The 19,927-nt window shown below is 41.7% G+C and overlaps 1 protein-coding gene across 17 annotated transcripts in view; it reads left to right on the forward strand.

The window, feature by feature from the left end:
* CAST (calpastatin) overlaps positions 1-19,927 on the forward strand; it is an 81,666-nt gene that overhangs the window by 8,455 nt on the left and 53,284 nt on the right. For all 17 annotated transcript variants that reach the window (XM_034440719.2, XM_034440717.3, XM_087885903.1 and 14 more), the window contains exons 2-3: positions 5,523-5,582; positions 17,666-17,737. In XM_034440719.2, the coding sequence (XP_034296610.2) occupies positions 5,523-5,582; positions 17,666-17,737 (132 nt within the window). The remainder of the gene's footprint in view (positions 1-5,522; positions 5,583-17,665; positions 17,738-19,927) is intronic.

Raw genomic sequence — 19,927 nt, forward strand, 5'->3', positions numbered from 1 at the left:
CTGGGAACAGAATATCCTGGAGATCTATTTACATGGTTGCTAAGAATCAGCGCTGATGATGGCAATAATCAATCAATCCCTCAATATCAAATAACTAAGCAGCAATTAAGAATCACAGCCATAAATACTCAGGCAGCTTTCAGTGAAGTTTATTTAATTTATAATGAATAAATTAATTGGAGACAAATAGTTTCCCGGCAGGGCCTTTCTAAGCAAATTAGAAATTAATAAATCATTTTATGAAAAAGTCCTTTCTAAGGGAAAAAAAAGTTTCTACATTGCCATGAGATCTTGAATATGTTGTTTCTCTACAAAATGACTTGATAGGTACATACTGAAGATAATGTTTTAGAAGTTCTGGTATGATTTATCTCTGATTGTTTCAGTTATTTCTAGAAATTAATATATTACCCAGTTTATGTTTTGCTATCATTTAGACATTTTGTTCTGGAAGGCATCTTCCTGTTTGTGATGACCCAGGGCAAGGCATGAAGGGAACACAGCTGATAGTTCAAACTCCCCTTTATTGCTCCAACTTTCCCCCAAACACTCCCACGTCTATGGCAAGTCCCGGAGCAAAATGCTCACACACACACACCTCTAGCAGCCTCTAGAGTAGTCCAGCAAAATGCTGTTAGCACAATGGCTTCAAGGCAAGAAATCCAATGATGCAAGGAACCAAGGCAATGAGTCCATGAAGCAAAGGAACTAGGCAAGAAGTCCAGCAAACTCCAGACATTGGCAACAACACACAAAACTCCACAGATTCAGCATTTGTTCCAGAAAAGCTCTCCTCCCCACGGCATCTCCTTAAGTCTCAGTCCCCAGGTGTGCCTTGTGAAGAAAGGTGAGGCACTATGTTCCTGAGTTGTCAGGTTGGCCTACACTGCTCCCACCTCCTCTCCACTTTCTGTGTTCACGGATCAGGAGGGGGCAGTCCTTGCTCATTGCCTGAGCTCCATTGCTCCTCATCTCCACTGCCTTCCCGTCTCTTCCCCCCGTCTCTCGGTCATCCTGCCCCCGTTCCTCCTTGCTGGCAAGCGCCCCAACTCCAAGGAACCCTGGGCTGCGTCCTCAACCTCCATTGGCCCAGCTCCACTCATCCTCCGTGGACTCAGGCTCCGACGAGGCCATGACAGCTGTGATAAAGGTGCTGCCTAGAAACTAGGAAATGGTGAGTTTTAGTCTTGTCTTAGGCATTCCGTAGTCCTGCCTTAGACATGAAAGCCAGCTGGATGTCTATGGTCAGTCACACTTTCTCTGCCCAATCTACCTCACAGAGGAGTTGTAGGTAAAGGGGGAGAAAGAAAAAGCCTTATGTATGTTCACTACCTTCAATTACTTATGAAGTTGCTGCTGCTGTTTTTGTGTTAAAAGTGCCAAGGTGCTTCCGAGGTGAAAGGGTTAACCGGTGGCATCCATTGCCCAGGGGATGCCCGGCTGGAGACTCCTTAAGGTGCCCATTGAAGTGATACCTATATCTACTCACATTAAATTGCACTTTAAAAAGGTAAAGGTTCTCCTTGCAAATATGTGCTAGTCGTTCCCGACTCTAGGGGGCAGTGTTAATTCATCTCAAAGCCGAAGAGCCAGCACTGTCCGAAGACGTCTCCGTGGTCATGTCACCGGCATGACTAAATGGCAAAGGTGCACGGAACACTGTTACCTTCCCACCAAAGGTGGTCCCTATTTTTCTACTTGCATTTTTTACATGCTTTCAAACTGCTAGCTTGGCAGTTTAAAATTGCACTTTACACACTTTCAGATTGCTAGGTGAGCAGGAGCTGGAGCGAATGATGGGAGCTCACCCCATCGCATAGCAGTACTCGGCTTTTGAATGTGGGCTTGTAGATTGTCAACCAAGCATTCTAACCACACGAGTCACTGCACTCCTACTTATGAATAGTAAAGGCAGAATAAAAGAATCCAAATTAATGCACTGATATAAAATTATTGTTATACATCAAATAATTTACTTATTCTTTAATATATTGGAATTTTTAATACATATTTTAACTTTTTGTTTATCAGTGAAAATTCTGATAGTTGTGAAAGAAAAACATCCATAACACTGTTTTAGGTTCTTGTGGAAGATACAGTATTGAAAGAAAGTATCAAAGATAATAATGTAATTTTTTCTTTCAGTGCTATAGCTTCACATAAAGAAAAAAAAATACTCCTTTTATTTGTGCAAGGATGATTAAGTTGAGCAATAGTCAGATAAAGCAATCAAACAATGCCTATTGGTTTCTTCCCCTTTCTCCTACCTTACTACAGCTTTTTTGATAAGCAGGTGATTTATATATGCCTGTTCAACATTTCAAAATTAATTTCTTTATAGGCATTATAAAATTTACCCTGGCACAGTTAAATCTGTTCTCTATATATTGCTACTTCTACATCCCACCTTTTTCTAGGAGCAAAATAAGTGCATGAATCAAATCTGGCTGGAAATTTATCAGGCTGGCAGGATGTTGTGTTCATTTAGCTTCCTCTAGAAGAAGATTCCTAGATATTGATGAAATTTCTTCTGTCTCACTCTGGTCTTTGGGACACGGAGGTCGTCTTCCTGGTCATCCTGGGACAAAATACCTTTCAGCCATTCCAAAGCTGCCTATTCAATCTGATTCATCAGCCATTTGCCTCTTTCCCAACTGATTTATCAGAGTGCTAGAACTATGTCTAGGTGATCATATGACAGGATGGCAGACAGCATTGTACTCAGTTGCTGCATTCTGTCACACAATCGATTGGGGAAGAGAGTTTCACTATAATAGTACAAAAAGAACTCTAGCTGCTCTCATCAGGGCTTGTTGAAGATTTTATCATAGTAATGAATCATACATTTTTGGAAATATAGGCAGTAAGTCATGGACTTGCAACTATAGTTGGGACCAGAATTTCTGTTGCTAAGTATGGCAGTTGTTGAGTGAATCTTGACCTTGCAACTTTTTTTTGCCACAGTATTTAAGCAAATCACTACAATTGTTGAGTGAATCATGCGGTTGTTAATGAATCCAGTGTCCCCCGTTGATTTTACTGTCGGAAGCTGGCTGGGAAGGTTTCAAATGGTGATCACATGACTTTGGGGGTACTGCAGCTATGGTAAATACATGCCAGTTGCCAAGTGCCTAAATTTTGATCATGTGACTGTGGGGATGACATGACAATTATAAGTATGAGGATCAGTCATAAGTGCTGTTGTAACTTTGGTTGCAACCTAAATGGATATACGTCAAGGATTTCCTGTAAGCTATGTAGTTAGTTAGTTATTTAGCATATGGCAAAAATGTTAAAAAGCATATCACAATTATATTCTCAATGCACACTTATGAAACTATTTACAAATTCAAAGGCAAACTATTTATATAGTCAATACATGATGGAGTGACATACAGAAAATCTCTGGGGTTCCCTGATAAGCACTCAAAGAGTACTGTCACACAATATGTATGCTTTGGAGCACCACAACTACATTCCAAAGAGGAGATCTTTCCCCATTTATAAAGGTGACTAGCACACCTGCCATGTTGAGTCCCAGTCAGGGGTGGGTTATAATTTTTTTTACTATTGGTTCTGTGGGCGTGGTTTGATGGTCATGTGACAAACAATTCTTTAGGATTTAGCAGAGGTACTCGTCTACCAGGCTTTTAACTACTCGCAGAGCCGTACCGGTCTACCCATTTGTTTTTGGAGCGTCCTGGTCTATCTATTTGTTTTTGGAGTACACTGGTCTACCACCACACTGCCTTTTACTGCTGATCAGCTGTAGGGCGGCCCTTTGAAGCACCACGGCAAGACTTTAAACAGTTTTTTGCTGCTCTGCCACCACCGAGAGAATCGGAAACCACTTTCAGGCAGCTTGGCCTCAACTGCCAATCTACCACCACCAAGCGGTTTACAAGGAGCGGATTGGTTCTAGCCAATCAGTTGGAAGGCTTCTTGGCTTCTCAATTTAAAGCTAAGCTGTCTTGTTTTGTTTTTTTCCTCTTGTTTGTCAAGTGAGCCCTGATTTTTTCCTTCTAGCCGATCAGCTGGGACTCGAGAGGCAGCGAATAGATTGGGGGCGGGGCCAGGCAGAGGTGGTATTTACCGGTTCTCTGAACTACTCAAAATTTCCACTACCAGTTCGCAAGAACCAGGGATAACTGGTAGCAACCCAGCACTGGTCCCAATCCTAGTGAGGATTGACCAGGTGTTATTGGGTAGATTGAATCCTTTTGATTCAACTACAAAGCAGGGAATGTTGAGACACTCTGGATGAGCAATAGAAGACCATTCTTATGTCCAGGCCTAAAGCAAATTGAAGTAGTTATCCAGCAAGTTTCTGGCCATCCTAATAGGTGGATGTTTGGATGTCTGCTATGTAGCGATAGATGGGAAGTCAAGAAACACAAGTCCAAAGTTCTACTGAATATACAGGAGAGCAACTTATCCTGAGTTCTCAGACCATATGTGGCTTCTGCAGAGGATGAAGGATATGGACTATAATTTTGTGGTTAGTAAGATCTTATACCATAGTAAAATCTTGATTCCAGGGTTCTAAGAACTCATTTCTTCTATCTCTCTTGCAACAACATCCTGGCCCACCTGAGATGAGCATACAAAGTTTATTGTGACAGCAATCAAAATATGTAATGAAATAATGTATCCTTGATGACCATGCATTTGTTTTTATACTTTATATGTTGATGTATGTAGATCATTTATCATAATAAGAAATGCAAGTATATGTGGCTACTAAAATTCTATAGGCGCCTAAAATTGTCTATAGGCTATTGCAAATTTTAATGTGACAAAAGAGGAATATGATTCAGTGTAATAGAAGTAATTGTATTTGTTATATTTTGGTTTAATTACATTTAAATTTAAATAAGAAGAAATACAATTTGGGCTTTGTTTCAGACACATCTCCTAGTTTGGGAGCAAAACCTCTGGCGCAGCAAGAGATGACCCAATATGAACTATTATATTCCAGAAAACGTTTGATGCCTGTGATGTTGTGTGAGGGATTACACTCCAGAAATGAATAAATATAGAAAAATAAAAATCTACATTATATTTAATTTTATTTAAATTTAAAGTATAGGCAATATTTTGAAGCCAATGAGAACAATTGCGATTTTTGTAATTAAGTCATGCAAGCTCTTAATTTAGAAGGGGAGCTTCTCCCGCCACAAAATGATTGCTTGGATATAAAATCCCAGTTGATAAAAGAAGGAAATTGGACATTATTTCTTACATTGCGACTCCTCCATCCTTTTTATTTTCTAAATAGATCTGTAAAATCTATTGTGGGAGCTTTGGAATTTTTGTAAAGAAAACACCAGAAGTCATTAGTGTGCTTTGCAGCCTACTAACTACTTGTTTTTCTTTTTAGAATGGGGGAAAATGTCTTGTGGGTGCAAAGGGAGTGATCTGTGGGCATGTTGCTTTTGAGAACCATGTTGCCTATTCCTTGTGTAGAAAATATTTTATGTTGTTTTCAAATGCTAGTTTGACGTTGTAAAATTTTTTTACAGCATGGAAGTAAAAGTGCAAGTGGAGCATCAAAAGAGAAGAAAGGAGCAGAAGCAACTGAGGTAAATTATGGTGATAAATTATAATAAGATAACAAAATGAGTCATCATTTAACTTTTGGGCATCTGTTATCATTCATGTATAAAGAAATTCTAGATCAGGGGTGTCAAACTTGATTTCATTGAGGGCTGCAAAAGGGTTGCATTTAACCTCGGGGCCAGGGTAGGTGTGGCCAGGTCGATGTCATACATTTTGGGGGCGCCTGTGGTGGCCCAAGCACTCTGCCAGCGAAAACGGGCTCCTTAGCTCCATTTTCAGTTGTGACAGCCTCCTGCAACCCTCTGCCAGCGAAAACTGAGCTCAGGAGGGCTGCCCCCGGCCCTCCCAAGCTCCATTTTCACTGGCAGAGGCACCACGGACCAGTCCTTTGCTGTTTCCAGGATGGCCCCACATGCCAGATCTAAGCACCCTGCAGGCTGGATCTGGCCCCCGGGTCTTGAGTTTGACACCCCTAGATGGTTAACACATTTCATTAATTGTTGTGATTTGTTATTATCATTATTAGCTATCAGCCATAAACTGGGCTGCTTTAATGAATACAAAGACATGTTGGGCTCATATAAGTTCTGAAACACTTATTCTGAATTATTTTCAAATTGCATGAATCCCTATCAAGCAGTATTGGGTAGGAGTGGTTAAGTTATAGTACATTACTGTCATTATTATTATCATTTCTGAATTTAACTGAATTTAGTGTCCCTTTTAAGCTTTTTATCAGGAGCCTACAACCTCAGGCTGCAGATTGTAGTTGTAGTTTCCTATAATCCAGAATCTGTCTAAATATTGCTCACATCTTTCTGTTTTTAACAAGACAGAAGTTATTAAACACATGGACAATATACTGCATTGTGTTAACTACACATTAATTCAATTCAATGTAATTTTTGGCTATTTTTAGGAAATTTAGGAGGTTGTACTTTTCTGTGTTGTACATAATGTAATGTATAGTCCAGTGATGGCAAACCTATGGCTGGAAGTGTCACGCAGAGCCATCTCTCTGGGCAGCTGGCACCCGTTGCTCTTCTGGGTTCCAGCGCCCAAATGCGCAATGGCCAGCTGGTCTTCATGTGCGCGGGAGTGCTGGAAACTGGAAGAGCAGCTCCCTGGCATGCATGCACGCACTGGGAAGCTGAGCTTCCAGTTTCATGCACGCCAGAAACCGGAAGACCAGGTGACTGGTATGCATGCAGGAAACCAGAAGCCCAGCTTTCCGGCACGCATATGCACGCTGGGGAACTACTCTTCCAGTTTATGGTGCTCCTGCACATGTGTACCGGGGAGCTGCTCTTCCAGTTTCCGGGGGTCCCCTGCGCGCATGCGTGCTCCCATTTCGGCACTTAGTGCCAAAAAGGTTCATCAACACTGCTATAATCTGTTTGAGGTGCACCATATGATCCAGATCCATGAACTTTTAAGGTATGGAAGCTGGCTTTGCTGGATGTCTACAAATAGGTACAAAGAGGTGAATTCATGAATACAGGTGTAAATGCAGAGGCTTCTGCGTGCACAGGGACTCTCACATGGAAGATTAATAGGGTTCAAATAAGGCCTCATATTTGCCCTTGATTTTCCTGGAGAAGTTCTTTCTATGTGGTTACTAAGTTGGTACCAAGTGGATGGCATACAATCGGTCTATTCTTCAATGTAATAGAGAAAGCTGGATTTCATTTGAACTGTAATGTTGAGCCTTTTGTGATGGATGTGAGGAATTTGAGCTAGCATGGCTAAAGATCAAGTGTTGAGAGTTGGTCTTAACACTTTGAGAAATACAGGTTGCTGTACTCACTTGAGGTAACAGGTATAAACTAAGCACGTTTTTAAAAATATACCTGATATCTTGATCATCTTGATTCTCAATGCATGTCATTTCATTGTTTCTTTATTTGTCAAGGATGTATGGCTGCCTGCGTCACAAACAAGTGACTCTGGGTGGCATAAAACAAGACTAAAAAAATCATTGTTATACAAACCTAATTGCTATCATGGCTGGTCCACACAGTCAGCCAGATGTTTAAAATAGATTTGGCATTTTTATTTAAATCAGTAAACATGGTCCTTGATACTTCAGTCCTTCCATTGGCTTGGTATTGGCAGATGTTGTTATTTAATATTTTTTTTCCTCAAGTTCTTTCTCTTCTATTCTGCTGGCTTTAGATACTGTAACATCCACTATTCACATTTTTTGTCTTTCCTATCAACAGTTATTAAATCTGGGATTTCATGTATCAGGTGCTTGACTGTTTGAATTCTAAAGTCACAGAGCACAATAATTCTTCATGGTCTGTTACTTTGTATATTTTGTGATCCCTCCAGTTCTTGCTTGTATGAAAATGGTATTTCTTGCAGATACTCCATTGTTGTCACTTTGTCATGCCATTGTTTATTGTCAAATCTGTGTGATCTTGCAGGAACTTACTAGATGGTCCACTGTTTCTTCTGTTTGTTTGCAGAGGGACATTTGCTGTTTCTTGCTGTATTCTCCATTACGGTTTTATATACTTTTGTTCTTTAGGCTTGGTCTTGTGTAGCCAGAATTAGTCCCTCTGTCTCTTTCTTCAACTTTCCTGTTCTTGGTCATTGCCAGGCCTTATTGTTATCTCCTTTGCCTGTTAGAGGGGTGCAGAGGTGGTATTCAGCCAAGGGTGGGTTCTATTTACCTTTACTACTGGTTTGCAACAGGGCTGCTCGCACACACTCTTCTGCACAATTTTGATGACATCAGGGGCGGTGGGCAGAGCTCCCGCTGGTTTTACTACTGCTTCTATAGAACCGATGTGAACCGGAGGCAACCCACCACTGTATTCAGCCGGTTCGGACCGGTTTGCCCGGTTCTGCCCAAAGCGGAAATCGCAGGTGGGCCCCGCCACCCACCCTGGCTCAATGCTATCCTATTTAGGCACGTTTTTAAGGCTGGGCACATGCGCAAAGCGAGCATGTGCACGTGGGGCGAACCAGTAGTAACATAATGTGAAATCCACCACTGGAGGTGTGTGTGTGTGTGTGTGTGTGTGTACTGGCCATGTAATACTTTTCTATTTTTCATTTGGTCTTGTAGGCCAGTTTGGTCTCTTCAATAATCAGTAAGACTTCGTGGTATACTGGCTTCAGTGCATCTTCTTCACTGTCCTTCAGATATTCTTCCAATGCCTGTTTTTCTTCTTCAGCTGTCTGGTGTATTTGCATCATTCCACATACAATGGGATGGCAAGTCATTAAGAAATCTTTGTCATCTATTCTGTTATCTCAAAGTACTGCAGTGTCTTTTTTATTGACAATTATTGAGTCTGGAGTCATATTATTAACTTTAAAAACTACAAAACCCAAGGCTAAAATAAAACAAATATTAGGTGAAGGGTAGATATTAATAATAATGGAGCTGCCTCAGTATTTCACCTGATGGCACAACCAAGTTTTGAGGGACTTCTGGAAGGTCAATAGGGATGGAGCCTCACTACAATGGGAAAGATGCTCATTAAGGGGCACCTTGGCAAAACAACAACAACCTGCTGTTTAGGACTTTCCAGATATAGTTCCATAGTTAACAAGTCCCATAACATGCTTTTCCTGTTGGTTCTGGTGGGACAGGCAAATGTAATTGGAGAGTGTCAGTCCCTCAGATAATCAGGTCCTACGCTATGTGGGGTTTCAAAAGTCAAAGCCAGCAACTTGAACTGGACAAATGCAGATTGTGGAGCAGAGGTGTAATGTGATGTTCTGGAAGCATACATTACTTCTTACATTGTTGCAGTTTGCAACAGCTGAAGCCTTCAGATGCACGTCAAGGGAAGTTCCATGTAGAGCACATTACAATGGTCCAACTAGAAGGTTACTAGGGTTTGAGTGGCCATGAGTACAGCCCTTCAATTTAAGAATGGGTGCAACCAGCATATAATAATTTTTTTTGCAAAGGCTCTCTACCCATGATTGTCCCTCCTCTTCAAGCAGGAGTAGTGAGTTTAGGAGACTCCCAAGGCTGTGCATGGGGTCTGTTTGGAGCGCTACAATCCCATCCAGCATCAAAGATGGCTAGAACCAGCCGCTCCCAATACCCAAAGCCACTCAGTATTGCCAGAGTTAATTTATATTGTAGGTTAGGTAGTCAAGTTCCAATCCTATTTATAATAATTTATCAAAACAGGGCTTCCTTATTGAGTCAGCCTGAATAGAGTTATGCATTTAAGGTAGCATTCCTAAGCTATCTATCTGGACAATTTGGATAGACAGATAGTCCTCGCTTAGCTATCATCTCATTTAGCAACCATTCACCATTCATAATAGTGATGAAAAAGTAACTTTATTACCAATCCTCACATTTGCAACCTTCACAGATCTGTAAAGCAAAGGAAAGTTGAAGTAAGATCATAAGCATAGTTGTAGTGTTACTTAGCAATTGTTTCGCTTAACAACTGAGTTGTAATTGCTCAACAAGAACTGCCTGTAATCACTGTCTGACTAATCCCTGTAACATAATGAACAATGACAGGTGTTGTTCAAAATGGGTAGTCTCCAATTTATTATGCCACCCAACCATATTTCAAGAGATGGGTTTGATGTAACCTCCATAAGCCTTAGTAGTGAGTCAATTGGTGATATTCAAAGTGTTATGTTCTTGCTTGGGTTTAGGAAGACATACTGATGTTATATTGATATTGTTATCAGAATGGGAATCATTACTAGGCAGCAACTTTGGGCTAAAATCAATTAATTTGCTATCTCTGGACCTGACCAGATTTGCAAGCTGAAGATCAGAATGCACTCTTGGTCAGAATGCACTCTTGGTATAGCAACTTTCTTTTGTCCTCTTTTCTGATCTAGATCCTCATATAGAAGAGTATGAAGCAGATTGTCATTATCACAAACTGAACAAGTTAGAATCGATTTGGGCTGTTTCAGGCTAGAAGGACATTTTGATTTGCTGAGCTATGGGTTGTTTTCTTCTTTGATTTCAGTATTCAGAAGGTTTATAATGATTTTCTGTGGAATTGCTGTTAGATGAGAAGTCCAAAGATGTCGGATCAATTAAAGGTTTGGCTGCTGTTTACACTAACAGGTGTGTTTATTTAAATTCATCAGATTGTCTCAGGATTTCTTCTTGTTGATAAAGCTTCAAAAGAGTTAATTAATCCTGTTTCTAAAGTTTCACTAGTGCCAGTTTTTTCTTGTAAAATCTCAATATGAATAGAATTAGAATTAGAACAGAACAGAACAGAACAACAGAGTTGGAAGGGACCTTGGAGGTCTTCTGTCCAACCCCCTGCTTAGGCAACAAACCCTACACCACTTCAGACAAATAGTTATCAAACCACTTCTTAAAAACTTCCAATATTGGAGCATTCACAACTTCTGGAAGCAAGTTGTTCCACTGATTAATTGTTCTGTCAGGAAATTTCTCCTTAGTTCTAAGTTGTTCTCTCCTTGATTAGTTTCTATCCATTGCTTCTTGTCCTACTCTCAGGTGGAAAATAGCTTCACTTCCTCTTCTTTGTGGCATTGTCTTGTCAAGGATGCTAGAAGTACTTGGATGCTTTTTTTTAAAAAAATCATGGCTTGTAGAGGTAAACATGGTCTCTGAAATTGAAATTACAGTTTTTGCAGATATTGTCTAACAGCAAAGCCTGTTGTGAATTCCTTTGCTAATTATTTGACTTGCTTTTTCTCCTTCAGAGATATATTAATGGCAAGGAGAATAAAATAGCAGTCAAAAAGTTTGATTCCTCATGCAAAGTATAGAAGAGTTCTAATAGTTGTTGTTTTTCAATTTCTGTTTCCAAATCCCAGTTGACTATAGCTTTGGGAGGTAGGAATGGAATGGAGAAGATTTATATTATTATTTTTACTTAGTTTTCTTGTCATCATGTAGTCACCCATGTTTGGCTACTTTGTTGGTTTAAGTAGAGTCTAGTTGTGTTTCTTGTTCTTCCTCATTGCTTTGGTGTCACTGTACCATATCAGAAGCCTTTACAAGAAGCCTTTTAGGGACTTGCTGCTGAGATTTAGAATATCTCTTTCAGAGAATTTTAAAATAAAAGTAGATAACAAAATATGTAGTTAAGCTATTTATAAAAATGGATAAAACAAATAAAATATAAGGAGCTAAAGCAGGGAAGCTGCTGCTCTGTTGCCATTAATTCTAAGCAGATTTACTAGTATATATGTTCTATATTACATTTAATGAGATTTACTCATGCCTAAGGAATATTTCCTTAGGCATGAGCAAATCTCATGCCTAATTTTAAGGAATATAGGCTAGGATGCTTGTAAGTACAGATAATCCTCAATTTACAACAGTTCATTTAGTGACTGTTCAAAGTTACGAGACTGAAAAATATGACTTATGACCATTTTTCACAGTTATGACCTTTGCAGCATCCCAATGATCAAGTGATCAAAATTCAGATGCTTGGCAACTGGCTCATTTATGACTTTTGCTGTGTCCCAAGATCATGAGATCACCTTTGGAGACCTAGTGACAAGCAAAGTCAATGGGGAAGCCAGATTCACTTAACAACCAGGTTACTGATTTATCAACTGCAGTGACTCACTTAACAACTGTGGCAAGAAAGATCATAAAACTCACTCAACAGAAATTTTGGGCTCAGTTGTGGTTGTAAGTTGAGGTCTACTTGTATAGCACTTTAATAATTTCATCCCACGTACTGCTCAGGTTACCTTTGATTAAGATTGGTGAAATGTGACTGCTTCCAGGTTTCCATCATCATTCTTTTATAAAGCTTAGTATGATTATGTGCCTTTTACTAGGTGGAGTCTCACACCAAACTGTAGTTGAACAAATCACAATGATTGTCTTTACAGAAGGCCAAATCCAAACCAAATTATAGTAGGAATGATGTGTGGATCCAACCATCTTTGCAGCAGTCTTAACGGTGTGCCTGTGCCTATCTCAAGAAACATAATCTAAATGGCCGTCTCGTTGGAAGGCAGCAAAAAGTGGGAAAGAAATACAAAGACAGGAGTGCTGAATGATGCAGTGAAATTTAGCTTCATTTCATGATAACAGAGAATTGTATTCTGAATTCAAAAGAACAGGAATCTGACCTTTCAGTCAAACTAGCTGATGTTTGTTCTAAAACTTGGTTGATTTTTGAATTGTCCTGGATGTTGGCAATTTACTTGCAACATTATCTGTTCTGCTTTTTTATTAGATAAATAAGAATGTATCACATTTCCTGAAGAATAAGTGATGCTGTAATTTATCCTTTCTGACTTTGTCAGCTCATTGCCTAAAGTTCTTTTTCTTCCTAGCCTACTGGCATAATGGAAGGTATTGTGTTCACCTGCAGGTCCTCAAACATTCAGAGAACAGAATGCATGAATGAGTGTCAATTTACAGTGCTAAGTTATCATCAAAATTGAATAGAATGATATATTTACAATAAAAGTAGATACTACTCTCTTTCCTATTCCACTTTCAGACAGTTTTCACAACTTTCATTTTTCATTCCTTGTTACATTTTTAGTATCAGTTATACAATGACCAAAATATATACACATAACTTTAAAATAAAGTTTGAATATTTTGGGCATTTTTTAACTTTTCAACTTGTTTTTCCTATTTTGTGCCAATTCTTGTTCCTTGATTTGGAAAGTAAACACTTTGTGGTATGAGCAAGGCATCAATTTAAGTTAGGTCATTTTGGGGGGTCATTTCTAAAAATAAAAAGGCTTATCATTAGCATTATTGTTTTTAAAGAAGTTGGGTCTTTTTTTAAAAAAAGAAACTTTGTAATTTTATAATGCAGTTTAGTCTTCTACTTTTTTAAAATAAAAAACCCCACATCTTTTATTTTGGTATGGTATTTCTAAAACACCAGTTACAAAGTTTTAGTAATGTTTGTTAATATTCTTGGCCTTGGTGTGGCAAATTTTAGAATTAAGCTGTGTTAAATGCTGTGCTGTCTGCATTGGTTCATCGCTGCCATCTCACCACAAGAGGGGGTCGAATGGTTGATCGGACCTCCGTGAGAGGGTGGTTGGGTCTTCCCCCTTCCCCCCCCTTGGACTGTGGTCGACCTGGAACTTGACTTCATCCTCTGTTGTGAGGGGACAGTGGACCGGTCCTGTTGAAAATGTTTTTGAGACTCCCATTCCATGTCTCTCCCCTGGACCTTCTATATGGACCCCTAGGATATGGTTGCTCCCATCCTCTGTGGTCAAGATGTATTCCGCAGCGGAGCTTCTTGGTCTGCGAGACTCCCCCCTCTCGCAGGCTTGGCCCTCCACTCTATCGAGGGCCTACCTCGATGACGGGCTTTGGAACCCCGAGAGGTGGCATGCCGCAAAGAGGGGGTTGTGGGGTTTTTTAAAATTGTCTTTTTGTAATCTTTTAAGGGGCTTAGGGCGGGGGGTGGGGAGGGAGGGGCATAGGTCAGGCCCGTTACAGGGGCATGGAACGGAAGGCGGGGAGCGGGGTGTGGAGGAGCTCAGTGTGGATAGGGTGGAGGGCAGTTCTATCAGGACCGTGGTTGGGAGGGGCAGATATGGCGGGAGTAGGGGGCCACATCAGGTGGTGGGGGCACGCACCCGCTATCTCCAAGCGGTGGCATGCCTCGGCCCCCATGACTCTTCTCATTTCCCCGGCTGTCCAGAGTCTCAGAGCCCAGGCCTTAGACTGATGTTATGCAACGCCAGGTCCGTGGTTAATAAGGCCCCCCTCATTTGTGAGCTAATACAGGAGGGGGGTGCGGACCTGGCAGGTATTACGGAGACCTGGTTGGGCCAAGAGGGGGGGGTCCCCCTCGTAGAGATGTGCCCACCAGGTTTCCGCGCATTCCATCAGCCAAGGGCCCAGGGCAGGGGTGGGGGGGTGGCGGTCGTTATAAAGGAAGGTCTTGATCCGAGGGAGGCCACTGTACCTCAGATAGCCGGATGTGAGTCTCTCCTGGTGAAGTGGGGCCATGGGATGCAGGTGGGCCTGCTGATCGCGTACCTGGCTCCCTGCCACGTGACAGCGGCCCTGCCCGAGCTTCTCAACGTTATTGCCGGGGTGGCGGTTGATACCCCCAGACTTTTGGTCATGGGGGATTTCAACCTGCCATCTACCGGTGGGGCGTCTGGGATGGCTCGGGAGTTTATGGCTTCCATGACAGCCATGGACCTGACACAATTAATTCATGGCCCCACTCACGCGGGAGGACACACTCTGGACTTGGTTTTTATCTCTGGTCAGTGGCGGAGTGGTCTGGATATAGGGGATATAGTTATTGAACCCCTGTCATGGTCGGACCATTCTCTCCTGAGACTGGACCTTTCGACCGCTGCACCCCACTGCAGGGAGGCGGAACCGACCAGGTGGTTCCGCCCCAGGCGCCTGATGGATCCTGATAGGTTCCAGAGGGAGCTTGGGCCAGTTCCTGAAACTCTGGCACACGACTCGGCTGAAGATCTGGTGGCTGCCTGGGATAGGACAGCCGCCGGTGCTCTGGACCGAGTCGTGCCTTTGCGGCCTCTGACCCGACGCCGAACCTGCCCGGCTCCTTGGTTTTCCGAGGAGCTGAGGGAGATGAAGCGCCGGAAAAGATGCCTAGAGAGTGGTTGGAGGGCGAGTCGCTCCGAATCCGACCGAACACTAGTTAGGTCTCATATTAAGACCTATCTAGTGGCGATAAAAGCGGCAAAGCGTAACCACTTTTCCGCTCTTATTGCATCGGCAGATAACCGCCCAGCCGCCTTGTTTAGGGTGACCCGCTCCCTCCTACATCAGGGAGCACGGGAGGACCCCTTGCAAGGGCAGGCTGAGGATTTTGCACAGTATCTGCACGATAAAATCGCTCAGATTCGGGAAGGCTTGGACTCTGACTGGGTAGATCCCGGCGGGGTGACTGAGGCTGGTCTTGAGAATGTTACCTGGGATGAGTTCGACCCTGTGACTCCTGAGGACGTGGACAGGATCCTGGGGAGGTTAAACGCAACCACATGTTTATTGGACCCGTGCCCCTCCTGGCTGGTACTGGCCACCCGGGAGGTAACACGAGGCTGGCTCCAGAGGATCATAAATGCTTCTCTGAGAGAGGGTTTCTTGCCTCCCGCCTTGAAAGAGGCGGTGGTGAGGCCCCTCCTCAAGAAGCCTTCTCTGGACCCGGCCGTTTTGGCAAACTATCGTCCGGTCTCCAACCTTCGCTTTGTTGCGAAGGTTGTGGAGAGTGTGGTTGCGCGTCAGCTCCCACAGTTCCTGGATGAAACCGTCTATCTAGATCCGTGCCAGTCCGGCTTCAGGCCTGGGTACAGCACGGAGACGGCATTGGTCGCATTGGTGGATGATCTCTGGAGGGCTCGGGACAGGGGTTGTTCCTCTGTTCTGGTCCTGTTAGACCTCTCAGCGGCTTTTGATACCATCGACCATGGTATCATGCTGCGCCGGCTGGAGGGACTGGGGGTGGGAGGCACCGTGTTGCGGTGGTTCTCCTCCTATCTCTCTGACCGGTCGCAGTCTGTGTTGGCAGGGGGGCAGAGGTCGACTTCGAGGCGCCTTGCTTGCGGGGTGCCGCAAGGGTCGGTCCTCTCGCCGCTCCTGTTCAACATTTATGTGAAGCCGCTGGGTGAGATCATCCGTGGTTTTGGGGTGCGATGCCATCTGTACGCTGATGACACTCAGCTGTACATTTCCACCCCAGACCACCCCAATGATGCCCTCGAAGTGATGTCCCAGTGTCTGGAGGCCGTGCGGGTCTGGATGGGGAGGAACAGGCTTCGGCTCAACCCTTCCAAGACCGAGTGGCTGTGGATGCCGGCGTCCCGGTATAGCCAGCTGGTGCCATCGCTGGCTATTGGGGGCGAGTCACTGACCCCCACAGAGGGGGCTCGCAACTTGGGCGTCCTCCTGGACACACGGCTGTCTTTAGAAGAGCATATGACGGCCGTGGCCAGGGGGGCTTTTTATCAGGTTCGCCTGATACGCCAGTTGCGCCCCTTTCTGGATCGGGACTCCTTGTGCACAGTCACTCATGCCTTGGTTACGTCACGCCTGGACTACTGTAACGCTCTCTACATGGGGCTCCCCCTGAGGAGCACCCGGAGGCTCCAGCTGGTGCAGAATGCGGCTGCGCGGGTGATTATGGGAGCGACGTGGCGCTCCCACGTAACACCTCTCCTGCGCGAGCTGCATTGGCTCCCGGTGGTCTTCCGGGTGCGCTTTAAGGTGTTGGTTCTCATCTTTAAAGCGCTCCATGGCTTAGGGCCAGGGTATTTGCGAGACCGCCTGCTGCTACCGATAACCTCCCACCGGCCAATACGCTCTCACAGAGAGGGCCTCCTCGGGGTGCCGTCGGTCAGGCAATGTCGGCTGGCGGCCCCCAGGGGGCGAGCCTTCTCTGTGGGGGCACCCGCCCTGTGGAATGAGCTGCCTCCTGGAATACGATTGATCCCGGACCTCCGGGCCTTCCGTAAAGCCCTGAAGACGTTTTTATTTCATCAAGCCGGCCTAGCCTAAATGGTTTTTAATTGGGATTTTAAATTTTATGGATTTGGGGTTTTAAATTTGGGTAGCCAATGATTTAATTCTTTTAATTATCTTAACTTTTGCATTTGTATGTTTTTTAATCTTGGCTGTTCACCGCCCTGAGTCCCTTCCGGGAGAAGGGCGGTATACAAATTAAATTAATAAATAAATAAATAAATAAATTAAAATAACTATATAATATTGTTATACACAGACACACATAGTTTTATAACAATTTAAAGATGTAAGTTAGAAAAATCTTTAACTTTGTCTTCACTACATTCTGTTCTGATGAGGTGATGGAAGACAAATACCTACAGTTCATAATCGCAAAATAAACCTGTGATTCATCTGTGACAGGAATATGATAGAATATCATAATACGTTCATACATTTTTGCACCCCCAAAATAGCATTGCCTGAGAAATTTCTATTCATGATTCCAAATGAATGCTCCAAGCACTTTTTGGACACTAATTTAATTGCATAAAGATATTGCGTATAGAAGGGCATTTTTATAATGTACTAGGGAAATAAAGTTTGGAAATAGAATTCAGTGTCTCTATTGAAGCATTTCTCCCATTATGTTAAAATGCTAATGTTTAATTGTTTGTTTTTTTTTCTTTACAGAAGAGAACTGTAAATACTAGCAATATTGAATCGCCCAAAAGCCAGACCAGCAGAGTTTCTTCAGTCAATAAGGTAATTTACCTGTTTGTAGATCTATTAATCTTCCCAAAAGCAAAATATCTACCTATCATTTTAAATGCTTATGATGCTGCTACTGTAACAGATTGCTGCTTTTGCAAAGAAGTAGAGAACTTCTGAGGTCATGAAAATTAAGAAAAGTGCAAAATCATTTATTGAAATCTCTAAATTAAACTAGTTAGTAGGATTAATATTGACAGATTCTAAATGCAAGGCTTTAATATTGATGTTTGGCAATAATTTGTAATTTGTAAATGAGGCTTTGTGTTGATCATATTTTCTGTCAGTGTTTTACCTTATCTCAAATATATCTTCAAATATTTTAATGTTGTAATCCTCTTGTCTTTTTCCACAAGTTATTTTGGAGTGTTTCTTAAAATTTAAATTATTTTGGTCTAATTTCAGTCTGTAAATATTCTAAGGTTTAATGTTCTGCTTTTCTGCTTTTTAAAATCAATGTATAGTATATTAAGAACTATAGCTAAGTAGATGTAACTCAGATAGTATAATATAATAATTTTTGTTTACCTATTTTATATCAATTGCTTTATAGAAAGTAAGAAAGATGGGTGCTTGGATATATCATTGATCTTTTCTGCCTGTACAATTACAAAAAGCAGAACTCTGAGGTTTTGTGTGACATGATTTCATTTTTGATAGAACAGCAGGAAATATTATAAAGTCAATGAATACATAATACTTATATTTACTTTAACCAGAAATGCTTGGGAACTTTTGTGTTCTGAGACTTAGGTATAGTCAGTTCCAAAATTGCATGTTACCAAACCATGATTTCTCAGTGAAAATGAGCCAAAGTTGAACTCTGAGTTTGCTCTTGTATTACAGAGATCTTATGCTTTCAATTGCCACTATTCACAATTTAATATGCCACTGAAGTCCTAAATAGTGATATATTTAAAAAATAGTTGGACATTCAGGTTATGAAGCTGGTTCAGTTTTGTAGAAAATTGGTAGCAGGCTATTGTTTATCGTTATACTTTACTGCTAGGAAGGTTAAAAGTTGCTTGTAGAAGTTCTGGCTCAGATGCCAAAATAATTTGGCTGGCTCTGATAGTGCTGTGAAGCTTGAATGTCTGCAGAGAGAAGATTAACATTTGCTGCTTGTATTTTGAGACAGTCTACACACAAATCATAATTCATATTGACCATAGATTCTGCATGGTTAGTATGTCAAGCTATTGTAAAGAAAGAAAAAATTCTAATTTCTTCTTGTAGCTCATCTAAACTGAATTAACTATATAGTAGCTAGATTCACATCGCATACCAAACCAAAATAACAACCAAAAAGGCCTACCTACGTACCTACCTACCTACGTATATCTATTTATTATAAAATTTATAGAGTTCCACATGTCACATGATTCTTTGTGTTTTGGCTTAATGCAATGTGTGAAGGTAATTAGAGTCGTTTTTAATAATTTAGTTTTATGTCCAAAAATCATCAGTGTTCGTTAGCATTGTCCAAGCCTAAGAATTTGTTGGGCCAGAAAGAGTACTACAAAAAACATGTTATACATGACTTACTGTTTAATATGTATTTAGTTTTATTGTGTTTCTAAAATGAAATGATCTTATGTGCTCTGGATTAGCATAAATGTCTGATCAAATTCAAAATATCCAGATGTTTTTGTTTAAATATCTATAATATTTGTTTTAAAAGGCACTTAATAATGGTGTATTCTATCTACACTATTTCATCTTACTTTAAATATGAAGCAAGGAAGAATCATAGTGGAAAAAACTGCAATATTTTTGAGTTTATTGCTTCTTCCAGTGAATAAAAATTGCTGAGTACTGTTTTGTGCCTTAATAACTGCTATCGGGGTAGAGTGAGGGGGGGGCAGAATTGAGGTGTGTATATATAGTGCTTCTCTTGCTGTTAGAAAAACAAACAAGTTGGAAATAATTTATTAATGCTCCCACGTCTACGACTCCTGGTACATTTGGTAATTCTACTATGTCTGAAAATTACAATGGCTTCTATAAATCCTACAAGCTAAGCAATACCAACATCTAGGGATAACTGCAGTCTTTTTGCACTAAAATTACTGATGTGGAGTAAGCATATTTGGCTTAGGAAATGTTTTCTATTTGACTGCATTAATTGTTGGGTTTATTTTTGTCCTGACTCAGTAGCTGCTGTCAACCACGCAGCTTCTTAGC

The sequence above is a fragment of the Pantherophis guttatus genome, chromosome 2 (assembly GCF_059756535.1).
Source record: "Pantherophis guttatus breed Tessera chromosome 2, ASM5975653v1, whole genome shotgun sequence".
NCBI lineage: Eukaryota > Metazoa > Chordata > Lepidosauria > Squamata > Colubridae > Pantherophis > Pantherophis guttatus.